Genomic DNA, 21,760 nt, shown 5'->3' with positions numbered 1-21,760 from the left:
ATGTGATAAAGGGCAACTGTGGCTTACTAGACCTCATGAAAGCAAAACTTAGGGACATTAGCCGATAGTAATATTAATAGGAGTCAATTAAGTATATATTATAACCTTGGAAATATCTTCATCTTCAATCATAGATCTTTAGTATTTATCATCTATGGACAAAACAATAGCCCTGTATACTCTGCTTTGATCAGACTATACCTCGAACGTGGTGTTCGGTTCTGGCCACCTCAGTTTGAGATGAATACAGACACAATGAAATGTACATAGGAGACTGACCATGATGGTATGGGAACAGGGGAAGGAAGTGCCAATAGTATGCCCAGAGGAAGAAACCCTGAGAAGAAATACGAAAAGCATTTTTAAATATCAGAAGGATTGTTACATGAATGAGGCAGCTTTTGTTGTAAATAGTGCCAAAGAGATCAGAGCCTGAATCACTGAGTTAAGGCCTGAATCAGTGACAATGATGCTCCCGAAAATGAAGAATATTTAAAGTCAGAGTTGTTCACATGGAATAGGCAGTGTGGGAATTAGGGAATTCCCATGATGGAGGCATTTGGGCATCGGATCTCGTAACAGAGGTAATTCCAGCACTAGGTGACGGTTGTTCAGACTGAGTGACCTTTAACCAACTCCCTTTCAACATTAAATGCTACAACAGTACGAAGTCAAGAGCCATTTTATTCCAACAGCCCCTGGACACATCCATAAAGCAAGGGCTGAGTTTAAAGAAAGATGGATAAAATGAGAATGAAAATTTGCTTGTTCATTTCAAATTCCCAAGCTGAGATCAATCTAAAGGAAATGATTGTCATTTCGAATTAAACAGTTAAATGAAATATCTTCAAATGAAGAGATTCAAAATTTCTTCTTTTTGGAAATCAGTTATCCACATGTATAAGGTTGTTACATAGTCCATTCAAACTTGGCCTCTCATCAATGCAGCTATTTGGGGATATCTTGTTAGAAACTAGCATGTTTTTAGGTCTGTGACTGTCATATTATATATCATAATAATTTCATTTGACACCATATTTTGTGAGTGTATGCATCTTTATGAGAACATCACTTTCCTTTTATCTTCTGCACAGGTGAAATTACTCTGAAAATGTTGCATAAGAAAGCAGCGAAATATAATATGACAGTAAGGCATATTACTCGTAGAGTCCTAACGATGATGCAAATATTAGCCACTGGGGGATAAACAGAGGTAAACATATAGTTGATGGTTTACAGAAAAAGAAAGAAAAATGATGAGTAGAAGCCTTTAATATTTATCAAAACAACATTTACAAACAATGAGACAGGTACTTTCAGGTCCTAAATGACCATCAAGACATTAACTCTCCTAGGCGGGCAATCCCTGGCTACAATGCACTTACACTTGGCAGTCATTGGAACTGAAAAAGCTAAAGTGACTTTGGATCAGGTAGGCTTTCCCACTATTTAGGTTTCCAATGAAATCTGGACAAATCAAAGAAGGAACCAGTAATTACAATACAGACAACCCAGAGGCAGAGAAAGACTAGCTGCACTAAGACTGATCCAAGAGAAAAATACAACATGAGAGATGGAAAATGGAGAAGCAATCAGAACACTGTTTGGGAGAGTCAAATGATGCAGAAAAGAAACATAAATATAATATAAATTCTACTCTAAGTAAACATTTCATTATTTCAGTAAAAAGGCCAAAATTTGCCATCTTTATCATATTTATTTACTGTAAAAATGCTAGTTTTCCAATGAACAATAAGGATGTCATTCATTAATATAACTATATAACATGACCTGGTCATACACACTGATTTTTAAGTAAGGCAGAAAACTAGTAGTTTCTTTTAAGCACATGAAGAATAGTTACAATCATCTATAATTTGTCTCTTTCATGAAATCAATATTGAAAACTTACATTTTGAAAGCAGTTTTGTTTGGGTTGAGTTTTCATTATGAGTTCAAGTTCAAAAGTAGCTTTCACTGCAAAGCTTAGAGTACATCTTAGAATGGGTATTTGATCCCTTCCCTTATAAACCCTCTCTCATTAAAAAAAATATTTTAGATATGAACATTAATCAGATTTTACTTTCTAGATTTTCAAATGTAAACAATAAAAACAATTTTTCTGCTTAATAGAAACAAATAGTAAGAAAGTAATCCAGATAGTTAGTAACACTTGCATTTTCAAATTGAAAAATGCGTTCAAGGAGAGGGGATTCAAAGAGACTAAAAGAAGACAGTCAGTGATACCAAATACATGTTGTTTAAATGATACATTAATTAATAATTGCAAGATAAAATGAAAAGTTAGTAACTCAAGGAAGGGTTACATTTCAAAGATAAGAAATGGAAGATAAAGCTGGTAGTTAAATTTTATCACAATAAAAATTCGCAAATACCTTCTTCAACATCTGAGATATATTCGCCATCACTGAGCATTTCAGGGGCGTTGGCTTTACGAACTGCATGATTTAAGTGAACAATGTAAGTGTGAAAAATGCATACTCTTGATACTACAACGAAACATATTAATGCTTCTAAAAACATTTTGCAATGAATTTTCTTCAGGAAAAAAATACAAAGTCACTCTTTGTTACTACGAACTCAAAGGAGGTTTTCATACCTTCATCATCAGACATGTCAAGAACTTCATTCATCGTTTCTGGAACATTCATTTTGTGCTTCTCTATGACAGTCTAGTAACAAAGAAAGCAGTCATTTTAGTATGAGCAGACAGGACATTTTACTGAGACTATTCATTTCTTCCTAAATTCATCTGTTGGTTTACTGTGGGATTTGTGTGTTGAATATCTTGAAGGCCCCCTCATACAAAATGACATCAAAATTATGCCTTCGTAGCACTAAGTTCCTCATCATATACATGGCAGAGAACGAATACAAGGTGAAAGAATTCTAGTGGCAAAGGGCACCAGCTTAAAAGCTTTAGGTCCCCAATAAAGCTTTTCAAAGGAAAAAAAGGAGAGAGATACTGCCTCCCTTAGTTCATTGCTATATTTCTTCATGGTCTTCATGGATCTGCCACCCCATTCCACTAAAAGTCTTAGCTGAAGATAAGCCAAATGATGGGCAAGAAGCATGTCTTTATGGCTTGTGCCAAGCCAGCCCCTTGTCGTTTTCCCTTCCTATGTGTATGTTTTAATTTCTAGAATAAATCACAATATTGAGATTCCAATAAATTATATAACTTTTACAACCATGTGTTTGCAGAAAATATTTTAGAGGTAATGCATTTGCAGGATAATTTTAACTGCCACAAAATTTTAAAGAATGGTATACAGTATGACAGAGCAAAGGCTTTACTGAATCTTTTACTTGCTCTTCGATGACTTTTCGCCTAGATAGATTGTATCCATCCAAAGAACACTGACAGTATTACTTGTTTGAAAATATTAATGACTTAATATGTTTTTGTTTAAAAATGAGTCCCCTTTTAATCTGAACATATAAAAGACCAATGGTACAAGTCATGTTGAAGTAAAGCATTATTTTGTATTTTTTTCCAGCATGTAATACTGTAATTGAACATTTTCAAAAAATAAATATTTTATATTAGAACAGTTTTAGATTTACAGAAAAATTGCGAGGATAGTAGAGAGTGTTCACCCAGTTTTCCCTATGATTAACACATATTAGCATGGTAGCTTTGTCACAATTCATGAACCAATATTGATTTATTATTATTAATTAAAGTCTATATTTTATTCAGATTTCCTTAGCTTTTGCCAAATATCCTTTTTCAGTTCTAGCATCCCATCCAGGATACCATGTTATCTTTCGGTGTCAATCTCCTTAGGCTCCTATGGCTAAGTTTCTCAGACTTTCCTTGTTTTTAATGACCTTGACAGTTTTGGGGTGAACTGGTCAGGTATTTTGTAGAATGTCCCTTAATTGAGATTCGTCTCATGTTTTTCTCATTGATTAGACTGGGGTTATATGTTTTGGGGAGAAGGACCACTGTGGTAAAATGTCATTTTCATTACATCACATCAAGGGCATATACTGTCAACATGATTTACCAGGGTTGACGTTGTACTTGGTCATCTGGCTGAAGCAGTGTTGGTCAGCTTTCTCCACTGTAATATACTCTATTTCCCCTTCTCTCCACACTGTTTTCTTCCGAGGGAAGTTACTATACTCAGACACACTTGAGCAGTGGGGAATCATGATCTACCTCTCGGAGGGGAAAGTATTTTCATAAATTATTTGGAATTCTTTTGCCTGAGAAATCTGCCTCTTCCTCCATAGTTATTCAATCATTTATCCGTATCAGTATGAACTCATAGATATATATTTTATACTTTGCACTATACCCCAATACTATTTTATTCCTTTTGTTCAAATTGTTCTGGCTTTGACCACTGGGAAGTCTTTCAGTGGATTCCCGTGTCCCTTTAACACGTCCCATCATCTTGTGTATGTATGTTTATTTATTTATTTACAGGGAGGGCCTTACTTTTTGGCAGTACCAGAGGTTCCAGGCTCATCTTGTATATTTCCTGCCCCAGTTGTAGATTTTGTCATTGCTCCAAGGAGCCCTGGTTCCCTCCATTAGAGAATGCTGTTAGAAACCAACATCTGAGTGATAGAAGTAGTCTGCTCGTTGCTACTGAGGGAATTTTAAACAACGCAATTTAAATAGCTTAATTCATATCTTTTGAATATCCGCTTCTAGCCACTCAGTTTCCTCCTCTGCCATGATTGTAATGTCATTAACTAAAGCATCTTTCTAAGAATTGCCATATCCAACATGGCACTCCTATCAAAGATGCAGTATTCTTTTTAAGGCTGCTGAAGAACTGATGCCTGCTTAAGGAGACAATGGTCGCTGGGGCTTCCATAATGGTCTGAACAAAGACCCACCTGCGGGCAGCTGCACTGTGCTTAGTTAGCTTAAGGGCACACACCCCACCCTGAATCCCATCAGTCCTCTCTGAGCTAGATGACAGGCAATTGCAAATGCAGGGCTGACAAGGTGGTGTCTCAGCTTGAAATAAAGTCTCAAATACCACAGTGCTGGACTAGGTCTTAGGGACTTCAATGGACACTTTTCTAGTCAATGTGAGTGTTTCATTTGGCGGAAGCCTCATTTACTTCACCGGGCAAACTGGACCTTCCTGTTAGCATGAGTAGTCTTTTCTCTCTGGCAGAAAATCACCTACCAAGTCAGCTGATGATGTTGAGTGAGAAATGGCATGACTCCCGTGCACATTCTTTCACTAGGAACCGGAGCCCTAAAACTCTTTTCTCTCAGTCCGTTTCCTGAGGCTGTAACTTTACTTTCCCTGTGTGTAACTTTATTTTCTCCTAAAGCTCTTTTTGATATCAAAGAAACATTTTGAACTTTCCTAACAGGTGAGAAAATCATTGACATTTAATCAAATAAGATTTATATTTTGAACTATTATACCATCTTCAGTTCTCTAACATTGAAACAGAAGTTTCACATATTTATTTCAGTGACTTCAAATCTTTTATAGCATGGTGACACTTGGCTGTTATTTAATACCTTGTCCTTCTCTCCTTTCCTACTCTCAAAAGAGAGTTACACGGCATATCTATAAAATTAAGGTTAATAAACATTATTTATTTAAACTCTTTTCTCGAGAATTTAATGATAGATTTTAAGATGATGAAATACTCAAGAGGTATATGAAAGCAATATGTAGGAATTTATTTCTATTCCAGCTATATCTTAAAGTTAGAAACGTGCCCTGGTTGACAACCCTTGCTCTAGCCCATTAAGGCTACTGTTTTCTCTTTTGCAAATTACAACATTTCTCTTTTGTGATCAGCAGGCTGAATTTTTAGTTTCTAAAACCTGTACACAGCCAAACAACTCAACCGGCAGGTAGCAACAGAGTCCTTCAAGCCACGGTGTTTTGTACGAAGCACTGTATATCCAGACTGCAGACGTGAACGCTGCCTTCTTCGTGTTGGAAGGTGGCATATGAGAAAAGGAAGCACAGCTGATAATTCCAAGTGTTGCAGAGTCCTAAACTGACATTGTACGGACTCAATCTCGGGCCTGTGTGTTGAGTCATGCAGTCAGGAATAACTCAAGTACACCTCTGACATGGGGCAATATCTGCTCTTGATTCCAAAGTTACCAAATCCCGATGGGGTTCAAAGGCAACAGATGGGGTTCCAAAGAAGTGATTTATCCTAGAGGCTGGCAGCTTGTGAAAATATGTTATGCAATAAGGCCTCCTGGTAAAGATTTACTTTAAGTTTGAATACAACATCCTATTGTTTTTCCTAGGAAAACTCCAATAGGTGAATGGAAGAGAAGCGAGCGTGGTGGGAAAAACTGATTTGGATCCTATCTCTAATGTTTCTCTAACAAGGCAAACATATTTTTACAATAATGATGACAATGTACCCATTATCATTTTTGAGTTAAAATATTTTAAAGAACCAACTTAGAGTTTTCATCTTTCTTGCATTGCCAAAGAAGGATGTCAAAACATCTCATTAAAAAATTTTTTTATATCAAAATAAAGAAATACATTTAGCTTTCTATGGAACTAAAACCTCTGTAGCTTTTTGAAAGGTATAACTTTTGAAAAGGTATTTTTAGTGTTTTGAATTTTTCTTCCCATCAGAAATGAGAGTTTTGCTTTGCTGACTGCCATCAAGGAGGTGACAGCATTTGGAAATACGGTGCTTAGTTTCTGAATGGAGGAAAAAAGGTTCATCTCCCCAAAGCCTGGAAAAATCTACAATCTGAGAACTGGCTCTTGGGGTAATGGGGTTACAAGGTCTGGCATCCACTACTCACAGTCGTGGTCACAGTCTCTTCAGTTACCACCTTCAGGGTGTCCACCACTGAGATGTAGCCAAGCCTCCGGGCAATGGCCAGGGCAGTGTTTCCATTCTGGGAAGAGGGAAACGTGGACAAGGAATTACAAGTCATTCCACGTGTCTCAGTGCCTGTGTGTTTCCACACATTTGCCTTTACAAACGTAAGGCGAGTGTCTCACCAGTCCTTTCCCACTGTCATACCCCAAACACTGTTTCATTAAAGACATACCTTGCACAAAACCCACCTAACCTGTCCCTACTCATACAGCAGTGTCTGGGCTGCTACACATGGAATCCGAGAGGCTTTTTAATGTTTTATGTAATCAAGGAAACAAACACGTGCTTCTTCTTATGTATGTACTCCCTACTGGGTAGCAGTGGGTTTGTAGTTTTTAAGTGGGAAACATTAATCACATCTCTCTCTCTGGACAACTCACAACAATACAAAAAGTTAACAAAAGTTACAATAACAAAAGTTATTGTCCTTTTCCCTTCATTCTACTTAATGCTCTGTTTATGCCTACTAAATATAGAAAGTCAAAAAGCAACCTTGTCCAATAAAAAATGTAAGAAGACACCAGCACCCAGGCCCAGCTCCCCACTCATCACTTAGCTGGCCCTTTGCTCTTACCACAGTGAGTTCATTGGGGGAGGCATTGTTCTGAAGCAAGACGTTGATTATATGCGTGTGTCCCTGTTGAGCTGCTTGGTGTAACGGCGTATACCCATTCTGTAGAAGGAAGATGGAAGAAAAGACTCTTACTTCCTTGGACACAAGATCAATGACTCGGTAGATACAAAGGAGAAAGGAGTTTACCTTTGTTTTGGCATTCACTTTTGCAGAATGCTGGAGCAGGAAGTTAACAATCTTGATGTTTCCATAGTGGCAGCCCACATGTAGCGGTGTGTATCCCATCTGTAATTATATATATATATATATATATATATATATATTTTTTTTTTTTTAAAAGGAAACATCCTAAGTATACTTTCAGTAACAGATATCCTAAATAGAAGCAAAAGTGTTATTTAACCTTTCTTAACGAGGCAGAAAGAGTTTTTTTTCCCTATATAAAACAAATGTCGCTGATAATTCTCAGAGCTAATCTAAGGTATAAATAACAATACCACCTCACATGGAAATAGTTACTAAATGTCCCAAAGTGCTCGCTCTAGCATCGGCTCATTTTATTCCCATAACAACTTTTCAAGATAGGATGAAAAGATCGAACAACAGACAGTCTAGACAGAAGGATCCAGTGGCTTCTTGCAGAGGGTCAGAAGCGTGCTCAATGGACAGACTTGGACTAGCATTTATTCAACACTCTACTCTCTAAAAGCATAAAATTGAGGTTAAAAAATGTGAATTGGTTAAGTGATCATGGAAGCAGTAGATGATGATCAGAATGCATGACGGAGATAGGAAGGATAGAAACACTGAAGCAGGAGAGGCTGGTGTGAGTTCAGGAGGTCTGCGATGTACGAACTTGATCTAGGAATAGATGCTCTAGTTAAAGTCTTCTGCCTACCTAGCTAGAGCCCCACAGTTTGAAAACCACTCATTTAGACAAAGCAATGGATTGCTTCTCCAATTAATATCCACTGACCCCTGAGGGGCTATAAATTCCATCTATTAAAAAATATATCGTGTGTGTATGTATGTGTATGTATATATAGATACATACACACACACACATATATATTCTAGATAATTATTTTTAAAAAAAAGGATATTCCAAATATTTTTTCTAGATGGCCATAATGTAACAGACTCCACCACACAATTTCAGTGCCCATGGCCAATCTCTGTTTACGATGACACTGGCAGCACCAGATCACTGAAAGGGAGGGCACAGACTTTTAATAATATTTCTAAATGGGCATGGGTCAGGGGTCCATGTTTTCAAGTGTCTGCATCTCGTATGTGATGGCATTAATGTGTCTTTATGGTGACTCTGTGCTACAGACTGAATGTCTGTATCCCCTAAAAGTTGTATGCTGAAACCCTAATCCCAGTGTAATGGTATTTAGAGATGGAACCTTTGGCAGGTAATTCGGTCATGAGGGTGGAGCCCTCATGAATGGGATTAGTGCCCTGATAAGAAGAGAAAGGAGACAGCCTGCCTCTTCTCTTTTCTACCTGCTACCAGCACTTTGATCTTGGACTTCCCAACCTCCAGAACTCTGAGAAATAAAGGTTTGTCCAGGCTATAGTATTCTTGTTATAGTAGCCTAAACTAACTAAGACACTCCAGCAAATGGGTGTATTTGAATTTGAAAAGGGGACGTCCAGAACACAGCTGATTGTGGAAGGTGAAGACACCTCAGCAGCGATGTGCTGCCCTAAAGAACTGACTCTGGTTAGATTCTATTCCATGAACTGAACTGTAAGTGCAGCCACACTGACCAGACCCTGCTGATAAGCTCACCGTAACCACATGTATATGAGTCTGACTTAGGACCCCTAAAGCTGCTTCATGCATGATGAAGGGTATCCCATTTTGGGGACCAGAATTCACCTGCCTGCTTTGCAGGGTTCTTTCTTGGTACTGAGGAGCTCAGGATACTGTGTTAGGAATCAGAATGCTGCTTAGGGAGGGAGGCATGAAAACAGTTTTCTCCTACCAGTTCTCAGTACAATTAGCTTAATTGACTGAAGTAACATTATTCCCAGTGTTAGTGGCAGAGGACTGATCCCAAGCCAAAAGATTACAGAAAATATTTAAAAATTTTAAATATTAAGGAACTCTTCAAGTTTCTGGTCAACATGCCTAAGCAATGATGCAACAGTTTCCAGTGGCTACTGTGCTACTGTATTGATCAGATTTTTAAAAGAAATTGAATTATTCTAAGTACCTTAATGTACAGTTTCTTCTCATCCTCATAGCTTCACTGTCACTCCTAGTAAAACCCTAAGTCATTACAGTGGACTGTTAGGACATGGTTGGTCTGGACCCTGCTCTCCACCTCCCGTCTATTACATCTCTGAGCTTGTCTCCTACGAGTCTCTCCCTTGTTCACGCTGCTCTAAGACATTGGTCTTCTTGCTGCTCCACAAATACTACAGTATTTTATTAAAAATACATATGCATGCCAGGAAGATTTAGTTTTCATCCAGAGAAACCAAAATTGGGGCTCCTCCATTCATTGAGGGTCACAAAGTTCCCATGGTAAATGGTACCTTGCACAAACATGCCCAGAGAGATGTGATTTGGGAAATTCCCTTCAACTAGTGGCAATACATTTTGGAAAGACCAACTCTTTTTTCTTGAATAACTAAGGAACAGTCATAGTTCAGATAACTGAGCAGTCTTTGCTTCCTTTTTTCACTGTTGCCTACTTATACCATCATTACAAGCTGAAGTTAAGTTATCTTCTTTAGGCAATACTGCAAGGGTGTATTTGTGTAGGAAGAGCAAACAGGTACAGATGGAATATTCAGGCTGGTGTTTCTGATCTGTGGTACCTGAGCATGAGATCTTACTGAGCAGTAGTTAAGTGCCTCCCTATGCAACATGGTTTGAGAAAGCGGGAGCAGGAAATCCACACTATTTCCTCACCTCCTAAACCTGTGCTCTCTCGAGTCTGTCTTTGGCCTTCCTTGCACTTGTCATAGTCTTCCTCAGTGAACACACCCACTCACAACTACAATTATTCCCTGATTTTATTTCAGTTAAAATTTTTGTCTTCAAATTTTTTATGTTGATACTATTGTTTTAGGGAATACCTTGCTCTTGTCACATGTTACACTAAATATTAATAATATGGCAGGCTGTAAGATATTTTTATAAATAGCTTTTTCATAATTTTAGTTCAAAAAATCTGATTGAGATTGAAAAGTTGCATTTAGTAACAGACAGAGATTTTTCCTTTAGAAAACAAACTCTGAAAATAAACTCTCAGTATCTCATTTCCTGAAGGTGCTACAGTTGAACGTCTTAGCACGCTAAAAAGGGAAAAAAAGTTGAAAAAATTTCTCCTGTGATTTTTTTACTCTATTGTTCACCTCCAAAATTAGTGTGGGGTTAAAATGGAAAACAAAACAAAGATCCTCTCAGGTACTAGAGAAGAGTCAAAGATTATGAAAGAGTATTTCCATAATGATAGAAGAAAAATAAGGCAATTGTCATCTCCATGCCTAACCCAGCCTATCCCACTTCTGACATCCCTTATAACTTCTTTGACCATTTCTCTTTTTACTGGCACCTTCCTCTTAGCCTACTAACATACTGCCATACTTCCAAACTTGGAAACAATAATCACTCCTTTCAAATATTTCTCTCCTTTCCTGGGTCTATATTCTCTTAAAGCTTCTTGAAAAAAACCCCATTTTTGTTCACCATTCCCTTCCATTTTCCCCATATCTCACCATCTCCACTACTCCAGTGAAACTGCCTTCTAATAACCCCGGTGCCACTCCAGTGCATGTGTTTTAGTGCTTTCTCTTCTGTGACACACTCTCCTTGACAGTCTTCAGTTACTTGGCATCCATGTCATATTCTTTCCCGATTTCCCTCCTGCCCTCAGTCAGGCCTTCTTCCTTCCACCTCCTCCATCCACTTAAAAATATCGTTGATCCTAGGGATTTTTGTCTTTGATTTCCTCCACACTGTTCCTCAACGATCACGTCCACATTCACAACTTCAACTGATACATTTATTCTGACCGTGTCCAAATTGGTACCTTTAGTCCAGACGCCCCTCCTGTATCCCAGACCAAAACTTTAGTCATTTACTAGCTGTCTCTACCTAGATAGCCCCTAGGTAATGTAAGACTCAACACACCCAATACAGAACTCATGGTGCTCTTTCTCCAACCAGCTTCTTCTCCTTCACTTCCTGTCTCATTGAATGGGACTTGTGATCACCTGGTTACAGAGCCACATCCTTAGATTCATCCTGAATTTCTCACTTTTCGTTAGTCCCTATATACACATGGTCTCAAGTCTTATTGTTCGTACTTGTTAAGTATTTCTTCAATTTCTCTCTTGTTTACCAACATCCCATCTGCCCCTTAGTTGAGGCCTTCTCTATTCTTCATCTGGACCTCAGCAATAGCCTTCTAACGGCCCCTGCTCCAAACTCTTTTACCAACTCTTTGCATTGTCTCCTAGGATCTTTCTAAACCAGATATCTGATCTTATCATCTTCTGTTTACAACCTGTCAAGGCTTCCCAGTACAAACAGGATTAAAAACTTAAGCCTGGCACATCAAGGCCCTCTGAGATCATCTTAATTATCTAGCAGTATCTTGGGGCATGCCCCCAATTTTTTCTCATGTTCCTATGATGCTGAACCAGCTATAGACCCCTTCTATACTCCGACCTTTGTAAATAATTCAGTTAACGCCAATATCTCTAAATTTATTTATTTATACATGGGGTCAAAATCAGGCTTTGGACCAACTAGCTATGTTACCTTACATGAGTAATTACTTTTCTGTGCCTCAGTTTCTGTAAAATAGGGATACTAATTTTATCAACCTTATAAGAGAGTCATAGGATTAAACAAATTAATAAGGGTAAATGCTTAGAACAGTATCTGACACAGAGAAAATGAGTAGTAAATTTTGCTATTATTATTACATTTTTATTGTTGCGCCTCCCTCTCTAGACTATGAATTCTGTGAGGACAAGGAACATATCACCCAGGTAAGAATCTAACAACTAGTGAGAGCTCTAGAAACAAATGTGAAATGAGTATGTATCAAATAAACATTTTTCATGATTTTACACACATTAAAAGAAAGCTAGTTGAACTATTTACTTGCTAATCAGTACCTCCAAGAATCAGTGCTTTGGTGTGTTTTGGGGTAGTCTAAATAAAATGCTTCCAGAGATTATCCTTTTAAAAAGCAAAAGAAGTGGCTTCATTTCAGCTGTACGACACTGAGCATTAAATCCTGTGGCCAGCCGCACAATTTAGTCTGAACTGATTTGGTGAACTTCAAATACAAAGTGAGGTGGAGATGTGGTGGGTCAGCAGGCCAGTGGGAAGGCTGCAAGGCTGTTACCAGGATGTTCTGGTCTCTTCCCCACAAGAGAAAAGAGCTCTTGATAATTTAATTATTACTATTTTAAAATTGAAGCCAGTGACTCAGATAACATACATTCTACCTGTCGGCTGCTTGGGGATGTCATCTTTACCAGGAAGAATTTGGAAGCTCATGGGATATAATCAACTCCTTATTTACAAGGCTAGGAAGCAAATCCAAGCAACCCATCTCTTTGCACTCCTGCTCTACTCAACTACGGGACAATCATAGCCTCACTTCTCTTTGCTGAGAAGAAAAAGGAAGAGAAATTTTTTTTTAAGAGACAGAGAGATGCTTTCTGAAGTACATCGCTTGTAAAGGGCAGGAAAAGGTACATGCTTCAGAAATATTATACTGAGTACAAAAATGATTACCGACTGTGACCTGAGTTGGACAGGGTTAGCAGGAAACCCTGGTGGAGACCCAATACTCTTAAACCGTGGGGTTGTTTTTGCAAATCTGGAACAGAAGGTTCACGGCACCATTTCTTCTCCTCCCAACCTGCCCTTGAGAATCACTGCCTTAATCCCTGACTGAATTTTGGTGGTGTATATGTTAGATGTGTTGAGATAAAAAGTACTGAGAAACAGGACCCTGTTACTGCCTTCTCAAATTTTTAATTTATAAAGGGAGAGGGAACCAAATAAAATGTTTATAAGTCTGTGTGTGTATGTATGTGTGTGTCAATAGAACAACACAGGGTGAATCTATTTACCGTGAAGTTGCAAATTTCTAAAGTAAAGATTTCTTTTCTGATGAAAGTGTACAAGCACAGTAAAGAATATAAGCTAAATCCAGTCTGAGCTTTTCAGATTGAAAAATGCTTGTATTTTCATGGAAAGTAACAAGAAACCATTCAGCCACTACTGTTGCCTTTACTGGTTTCTTTGTTAAACATTCAGCTACCTAGGAAGGCATTCAGGGCTAAGGGGTTCTTTTAGAATGAAAAATTTGGAAAGAAACAGAATAGAGAGAACTGGGTACTTAGGCTACCAAAGAGGCCATGGGGACTTGAAGGGCACGAGGCATTTCAGAAATGGGAGTGAGGGAGGCTACCTGGGTCACAGCTCTATCTAGGACTACCCCAGCCACGGACCATTATATTTGCTTCACTATTTTAATACAGAGTTTAAAAAGCATAAAGGATCTTGTCTGGTCACGTCTCCTTTGGGCAGATTCTTTCTAATAGAATGCAGTATGGGTGGAGAAGCCACAGCCCTAGAGAGTCAGAACACCGTGCAAAGGGTGTAGTCTACTCAGGGCTGCTTCCTGGGCTCGTCCCGTAAATCCAGCCTGATTCTGATGTCTGCAATACCTTTTTACCTGGCTAATTCCTGGTGACCCTTCTATGTTATTAATATCTTCAATATCTGTCCACACACCTCAGAATCCATCTATATTATGCACAAAAATGTTCGTATTCACAGTATAATAGTTAACAAGTATTCATTTTTGTGTCAAAAATGTGACACACAGAAACAAAGTTACATTTTGAAGTGGATACAAGTTTGATATGAAGAGTAACAAAATTAAGCGCTGAAAGAAAATATTCAGAGAAAGACTGATATGAAGTCCTATCTTTGATGATGACACAAAACATCCATTTGTCTTATGTCAGTTTGAAATGGTGGCATTCTATGAGATTAATCAGAAGTTTCTTTTTGAAAAGATAACTATTTTGGCTGAGAGAGGGAAGGAGTTGCTAGCGATCATATACACCATAAGAAATTTAGCAAGTGAGTAGTAGTTGAATAAAAATGTATCCTCTTCCATAGACTATGCCTGAACAAAGTTAGAGGTCATCAATTACTGACAAATTTTTCTGTATGCATTTCTTAAAACTCAGTCACAAAAACTAAAAAAGGTACAAGCTTTCACACTCTGCCCTTGATGGGCAGGTGTGTTGTAACAAGGATTAATAAATTGCATTAACACAGGAGGCAGCAATATGCAGCTACATAAAGTATTCAGGCCAGTAAAGGTAAAAGCACCTGGGACACCACAACCAGAGACACTGGTGTCCCTTGTACAGATATACGTTTGAAATACTGAGTATAAAAGATATGATGGAAGATTTATTTTTTCCCCTAGAAAACTGTACTTGTTCCATACAAGGAGTCACAATGACACTCTGGATGGGCACAATCTTTTTGTGTACCTTTGTCTGGACGTCCACGTGTGCCCCCTGGTTTACTAGGACTTCGGCCACATTCACTCTATCTTCTTGAGCAGCCAAATGGAGTGGGGTCAGGCCACTCTGCAAAAGATGAAAGTGGTCATCTTACAGGAGGGATGGAGGACACACAGGCATGCTGGAGAAACAACTTAGGACTTCAAGAAGAGTAAGTCTACAATTTCTATGTTTAAAAAAAATCTATAGAGTAAGTTTATATACGAGCATGTGACAACATGGTTATCTGCAGGCTTAATGAAAAATTTCAATCATCTTCAGAAGTGGAGGGAATGGGCTGAACCTTGTGTACTGATCACAGACGCAGCAATTATCAAGGTTTTCCTATGTTTGCTTCATCCAGCCCTACTTCCTGTTTGTTCTTTGCTTTGCGGAAGTATTTTAAAGCAAATCCCAGACATTATATCATTTTCCTCTTATGTACTTCAGTGTTCACTTTTTTAAAATAGACTTTTTATTTTTTAATTTATTTTTATTTATTTATTTTTGGCTGCACTGGGTCTTCGTTGCTGTGTGCGGGCTTTCTCTAGTTGTGGAGAGCGGGGGCTGCTCAGCAGTTGTGGAGCAGGGGCTTAGCTGCTCCGCAGCATGTGGGATCTTCCCGGGCCAGGGCTCGAACCCGTGTTCCCCGCATTGGCAGGCAGATTCCCAACCACTGCGCCACCAGGGAAGTCCTGACTTTTAATTTTTTTACAAAATTATGCAAGAGTTCTAACGCACTACCAATGCATTACTAGCTTTAGAAAAATTTATTAAAATAAAAACTGTTTATAAATTGAATACTGACATATGATGATATCATTTTCTCCATTAAATATTAATACCCAAGGCTGACAAATATTTTCTTTATGTTGTTTCTGGGTAGGAAAAATGGTCTGTGAAATGTAATATAAAGGCTGTCTCATGAGAATGTAATATGAAGGCTATCTCATGAAAATTTCCAGGTCATTTAATGAGACTGGATACTTGAAATTGACTCTACCACAGAATGGACAGACTATGTGGTTATCCCAATGGCCAAGAAAAGAATCACTAAGACTGCACCCTGGTTTAAAAATCCTCTGTAGCTGTATTTTTCATAAATAACATTTAAGAGAAAGTGAGCTGGTGTAAGTGCGTCCAGATTCTTTTCTTTCATCCATTATGAGCACACAAGTTAATGTCTTGAGGCCTAACGGCCTTCTTTCTCCTCCTCTGCATCTGTGTAACAAGGCCATCAACCTGTCCTATTTGTCAGAGGAAAGGCGTGAACCAAAAGCCACGTCAGGAAGGGCACAGAACCCTCGAGATGCTGAACAGTATTTATTTAGGGGTTGCTGTTCCATCAAACTAATGACAGGACTCAGGAAGAGTCATTCACTCTTGACTTTCTAATACGGTTTACAGACTTTTGGAAGAAGCTCACCCAAACTGAATAAAAGAGGAAGTAGGAAAAGGAGGACTGGTGCCTTCACTTGAAATCCAAGAAAAATAAGCCTGGGGCCGAAACTGGCACCACCCAAACACTGACATAATCATAGAACAATGTTCCACGTTCCACTTTAGAGGCAACAGATATTTGCAGCTGTAACATTTTGTAAAAGTGTCACAATCCCCTACTCTAAGTCTGAGACTTTCCAAACCTTCTGAAGAACTTTACTGAGTGGTTCTCAGCACAGCTGGGGGAATGTACTGTGGCTGGTGCCCTACTTTCTCGCGTCCCCCCGTGGACATTCATGCTGTCCACTCTACCTCTGGCCTGGAGTCGCCTCCAGCTTTCCTGGGCTTCCCTCTCTCTCCCCTGGTCTCGAAAAGGGCTTCACTGTTATTATTTATGTGCGAACCACCTACGTGCTCACTTCTGTCGAGAGCATCATAATCCTGCATTTAAACTCTTTTCTCGTCTGTATTCCTCAAACCACTGTGAGCTTCTTGAGGCAACTACTGTACCTTTAATCCTTGTATAACCAGTCGAGTATCTAGCGTTTAATCCACCCACTAATTGACTGAGTCAGAGGAAAAGGCGAGCATCTTTCGGTAAAATAGTATAACTTAAATAAAGAAAAAATTATTTTTACCTTCATGATTTAAAAAATAAAATGTGATGGTTAAAACAGCCCCGTGTGAGTTCAGAAGTTATCTATTAACCTTTTATAAAGGTTTTGAGCATGGCTCATTTTAAAAATGGCATTTATTGGGCACAGAGAGAATACCACCGACTCGGAATAGCAACAGCTCTGCTTCGTATTCTATTAGCTGTGTAAAGAAATACAGCTACTTGTGGTCTGCAAAATTCGTGTGGGAAAGTGGGAACGTCAAAAGCAAAGTTGCATCAGATCAAACACTAGTACTTCGGCAGGAACTTAGGTTCATGGTCTCTTTTTCTTAAAAATCTGGGAACTGCTGGTGAATAGCAGGAAAAGAAATAAGTGAAAACAATAAAGTGTTTGGTTCAATAATAGTTTTCACGAAAGCTAAATCTTTCTTTTAATATTCATTGTTTAGCAAGGAAATAAAGTCTAGTGTGAAATGGGGAAGTGGGATGGGGAGGGGGGAAGGGGTGGAGGGAAAGTAACTGATGTCTAAAACTCTGGCAGCTTAGGAAAAATGGACAGAACACCCGTCAGAGTCCTTACTGAATAGAGCTCTGCTGCTTTTCTGTTTTCACACTGGAACTTATTTAATACTTGACACAGAAAATGACTACTGAGAAAGGAAGCAAAGACTTACAAATGCCTTTTTATTAGACCATTTCTAGGTACTGTGAAGTTCTTGAAAGTTCCTTAAGTACAGTGTGCTAATGGGAATTTCCTTGGTGATGTATTTGCTTATGTAGAGTTTATTCAGGAAGATGGCTGGACATTTCCAGGCTTCCTTGGTTTACTATGTCTTTTGGTCCTCAGAATTCCCTTGGCTAATCTCCCTCTAGTCTACCAAAGTAGACACTGAGAAATTCTTTCTGAAGTGTTCTCAGCCTAAATCTTTTAAAAATGATTTTAAGGTGAATTCAAGGCTAAATATGTATATTGCCATTGGTTAGCTAAAGGAATTTAAAGGAAAAAAAATGTTTATTACACAATACTTTGGTGTCAAACCTATAGAAAATGTTCACCTGTTAACCGGTTGTTCAGGTTTGTATTGTCTCTGGGAGAATTAATGAGATATAATATTCTGGGCTCCTAAGAAAATAAACACTAATGGATGCCAGAATGTGCTTCAATTTGAGAAGGCCACGTCCTCCATCTCATTAAGACAGGTTGAATTTTGCAGCAAACTATTATAAGGCTGGTCTATATATTAGTATATGAACCTTAGAAATTCAACAGCTCAAACAAATCCTGATTATAATGACTATTTGAAATTGCTTCGTGATTCCCGTTAATGCTGAGGCATACATTCCAAAGGAATGTTTAAAAAGAAAGATATGAGAAAAGCAAATCAGTACACAAGAAAAAAAAAGAAAATTGTGCTTGGTTTGCAATGATCACAAAGGATTTTCAAGATACTAAAACTGAAAAAAGGTTTTCCTATTCTCTTACGTATGTCTTTAGGTTTATAGAATTTGTTAAATTACCACCTTGGGAATTCAGATTAGTGCAGAGTAACCTTTTCTCCAAACTGTGAAAAGTCTAAAATTGAGACAATTATTCTTTTTTCTACTTAGAAGAAGGTGCTGAATGTTATTTCATCTTCCTGACATTTCTGGGAAGTAAATACTGTTGTCTTTATTAGAGAATGAAACTGAGGCTCAGAGATGTCACATAACTTATCCAATCAAGTTACACGTCAAGTAGGAGTCAGATTTAGGATTTGTACCCAGGAAATTCAAAGCCTCTGTGATTACAAAACACAGGCCACGTATATTAAAATATTTAAACTACTTATTATTCATTGCCATAAAACTACTGCTATCTTGAAACTCTACTCCAATATCTGAGCTATGGCTGAGAAATGTCATAGCTGTGCCATCACCATCCTGTAGAGGAGAAGCTAAATAACAGGGAGTTTAGATTATCGGGAATTTGGGGACACTCTTGCAGGTTTTTTTTTTATCTGAAGACTAAGGAACATCTGTCTTGTACTTTGGGCAGATCTCAGACTCAGGTATTAATAAGCAGGTCAGCAAACCCAAATTCTCTGCTATACACAGTGGAGGCAGTGACCTCCTTAACATGTCTCTGGGTAACTGTGGGCTGGACTTTCACAAAGCTCTTCACTAACCATGGGGATGTCAAATGTGAGGTCAGGGGAGTTTGAAGACTTCTGGGAACAGAGACTTAAAAAGTTCCCTGGCACTGCCAATTTACCTACAGAGACTAACCTTTTGATCTATGGAGTAAGATAGCTACTCTAAATTTCTGTTATTAAAATGAACTATCTGAAGGCAGACCTGTTTCCAGTTTCTTTTTGTAACCTAGGACTTAAAACTGGGACAGGCAGTAGGTACCCCCCAAATGTCTGTGGCATAGATCAACCTACAACTTTTTATTTACAATCTACAACTTCTTATTTACTATGTTCTGGTTGCCCTTTGACTTTACATTATAACAAAACTTCACATTACTAGAACAATTTTGTGGACCTCATTTGTATGGCTCTATGTTACTCACCAGTATGACTTTGCAGTTATTGACTTAACATTCTCTTATTGTTTAAACAGATTTTTTTCAAGTTTTTCCTATGATAAATAACATTTTGGTACATACTTTTGTGCATACTACACTTTGCACTTTCTATTTGACCTGAATTTTTCATGACTTCTTAGTTATCTTTTGAAGGTGAGGTTTTGTTGTGCTGTATGCTTTGCAGAGGAAAAAAAAAAAGGTTACCTTATTGCTCAAGTTCACATCAGCATTTCTGCTGAGGAGCAGTGACACCATGTCCACATGTCCTTCCTGAGCTGCAAGATGGACAGAAGCAATTCCTTGCCGGGTAACTGCGTTTGCATCAGCACCATATTCCAGCAGAGTTGTCGCTATGTCCATCTGGTTCTTTTTGGCAGCGATGTGCAGTGGTGTATAACCATTCTGTCAACACAAATCACTTGGTCACATGCCCAGTCACAAGATAAAAATGTGTGCAGTGCATTTTCAAATAGTATGCTTCCCTTTCTAGTGATTTTCTTTGATGGTTTAAAAAAATCATTAGCAAGTAAGCAAACACTGAGAAATCAAGAAGTGCTATTAACATAGTGCCCTCATGTCTCCCACATTCCTAAATAGGGAAAACGTACTATAGAGAGTTTAATGCAAAAGAGTCAGAGTACCAGTGGTTTTACAAACGGATGGTAGCACTCCCTAGCACAGGTAGTTGTGTTAGTAGGTGCTCAATAATTACTTGCCATATATGTCAGGAATGAGAGGAAACCCAACTAGGAAACAAACAAATAGTACCACCAGGGCAGGTTCAGAGCCATTATTCAACTTTTAAAATCCCTTTACTAGCCTATTGCTTACAAGTTGAAATTTTAAATTTTCATGGTAGTCAAGATACTGTAATCTACTCCCATTTGCCATTCTGATTGCCTCTTTTATGAAACTCCAGTCATGCTTCAGCTAGACTGGTCCCCAAACAACATATGGCTCATGTTTCTGTCTTGCCTTACTCTACCAAGAATGCTTTTCTCCAACATGCCCTTGGGACCAGCATCTTTCATTGGAAGGTTCAGCTCAAGGGTCACACCCCCATGAAGTGTTTCACCTCCCCTTCCACTCTTATACCTGCCCCTCACTTGGCTGACTCCAATCAAAATCCCGGAGATGTTTAGTGGCACTCTTCTTCATATATCTGTCTCCTCCTACTAAAATGCAAATTTGTTAAGGGAAAGTATTGTGCCACATTTGTCTTTGTATCTCTAGAGCCTGGCAATGACTGGCAAATCCTTAGATTTGAGTCAAGCTTACTAGAGCTTTCAGAACATCCTGGGATCCTTCTCTTGGTTGACCTCTGGTGCTCAGAGGTGGAAGGAACCAAAATTCCTTTGACAAATTGTTAATAAGCTGCCTCAGGAGCCCTCAGAGTCCTCTGTCTTAAGAAAAAAGGTCCCCTGCCTTAGAGAACCCTGTCCTGACTCACAGTCATTTAAGAGGAATGCAAAATTACATTTTGACATGGGCCTGAATCTAATTACATAAAAAATGCCAATGAAAAACTAGAATTTTTTTTTTTTTTGGTATAGACAAGAGGATTTAGAGAAAGAAAATAGAAAGTAAAAAGAATAATTAGAATTTATAAAATACAAATAGGATTTATATTTGTGAATATGATCCAAATCTGGACAACAGATCAGTCACAATCTTTCCAAGCCATAAGGATGGGTCAGAAACAACTCAGAGGGCAGTGGAGGGGCTACTGGTCGACCAGCCTACTGTAATTAACCCTCATGTTTATGTCAGTGGTATGTTCTACTGTGACAGCATTTCTCACTTGACAAACATTCTTTCTATAATTGATTCTAGAAGATTTAAGGTTGTTTGATATCAACTGAAGAAAGTGGAAATGCCACTTCCAGACTCTCTGAAACCAGCCTCTGCCGAACAGGATGGGCCAGGGTAGAAGATTTTATACTCCTATTTTTAGTTTTGACCTATTGCCATCTGGAAACCCCAGCTGACCTCAGAAGCATTTGGCCCTCTGCTCAGACACACCCTAAAGAGATCATCTTCAGAGCCAAATGCAGATCTTTGGACTGAGCCCAACTCTACAGTGAGTGACAGGAGGGGGTGAGCTGTTTTACTA

General features: G+C 38.5%; 1 protein-coding gene across 9 annotated transcripts in view; it reads right to left on the bottom strand.

Moving 5' to 3' along the window:
* The window catches only part of ANK3 (ankyrin 3), a 685,538-nt gene that overhangs the window by 124,341 nt on the left and 539,437 nt on the right, over positions 1 to 21,760 (bottom strand). For 8 of the 9 annotated variants that reach the window (XM_061181623.1, XM_061181653.1, XM_061181663.1 and 5 more), the window contains exons 18-24: positions 19,852 to 20,049; positions 15,011 to 15,109; positions 7,637 to 7,735; positions 7,451 to 7,549; positions 6,797 to 6,892; positions 2,621 to 2,693; positions 2,397 to 2,459 (exon numbers count right to left, since the gene is read on the bottom strand). In XM_061181623.1, coding sequence (XP_061037606.1) covers positions 2,397 to 2,459; positions 2,621 to 2,693; positions 6,797 to 6,892; positions 7,451 to 7,549; positions 7,637 to 7,735; positions 15,011 to 15,109; positions 19,852 to 20,049 — 727 coding nt within the window. The remainder of the gene's footprint in view (positions 1 to 2,396; positions 2,460 to 2,620; positions 2,694 to 6,796; positions 6,893 to 7,450; positions 7,550 to 7,636; positions 7,736 to 15,010; positions 15,110 to 19,851; positions 20,050 to 21,760) is intronic. The other variant, XM_061181646.1, reaches the window with a different exon arrangement.

This window comes from Eubalaena glacialis, chromosome 1 (genome assembly GCF_028564815.1).
Source record: "Eubalaena glacialis isolate mEubGla1 chromosome 1, mEubGla1.1.hap2.+ XY, whole genome shotgun sequence".
Classification (NCBI taxonomy): Eukaryota; Metazoa; Chordata; class Mammalia; order Artiodactyla; family Balaenidae; genus Eubalaena; species Eubalaena glacialis.
Note: the sequence above shows the minus strand (reverse complement) of the source record. Positions and strands in the feature narration are given on the sequence as shown.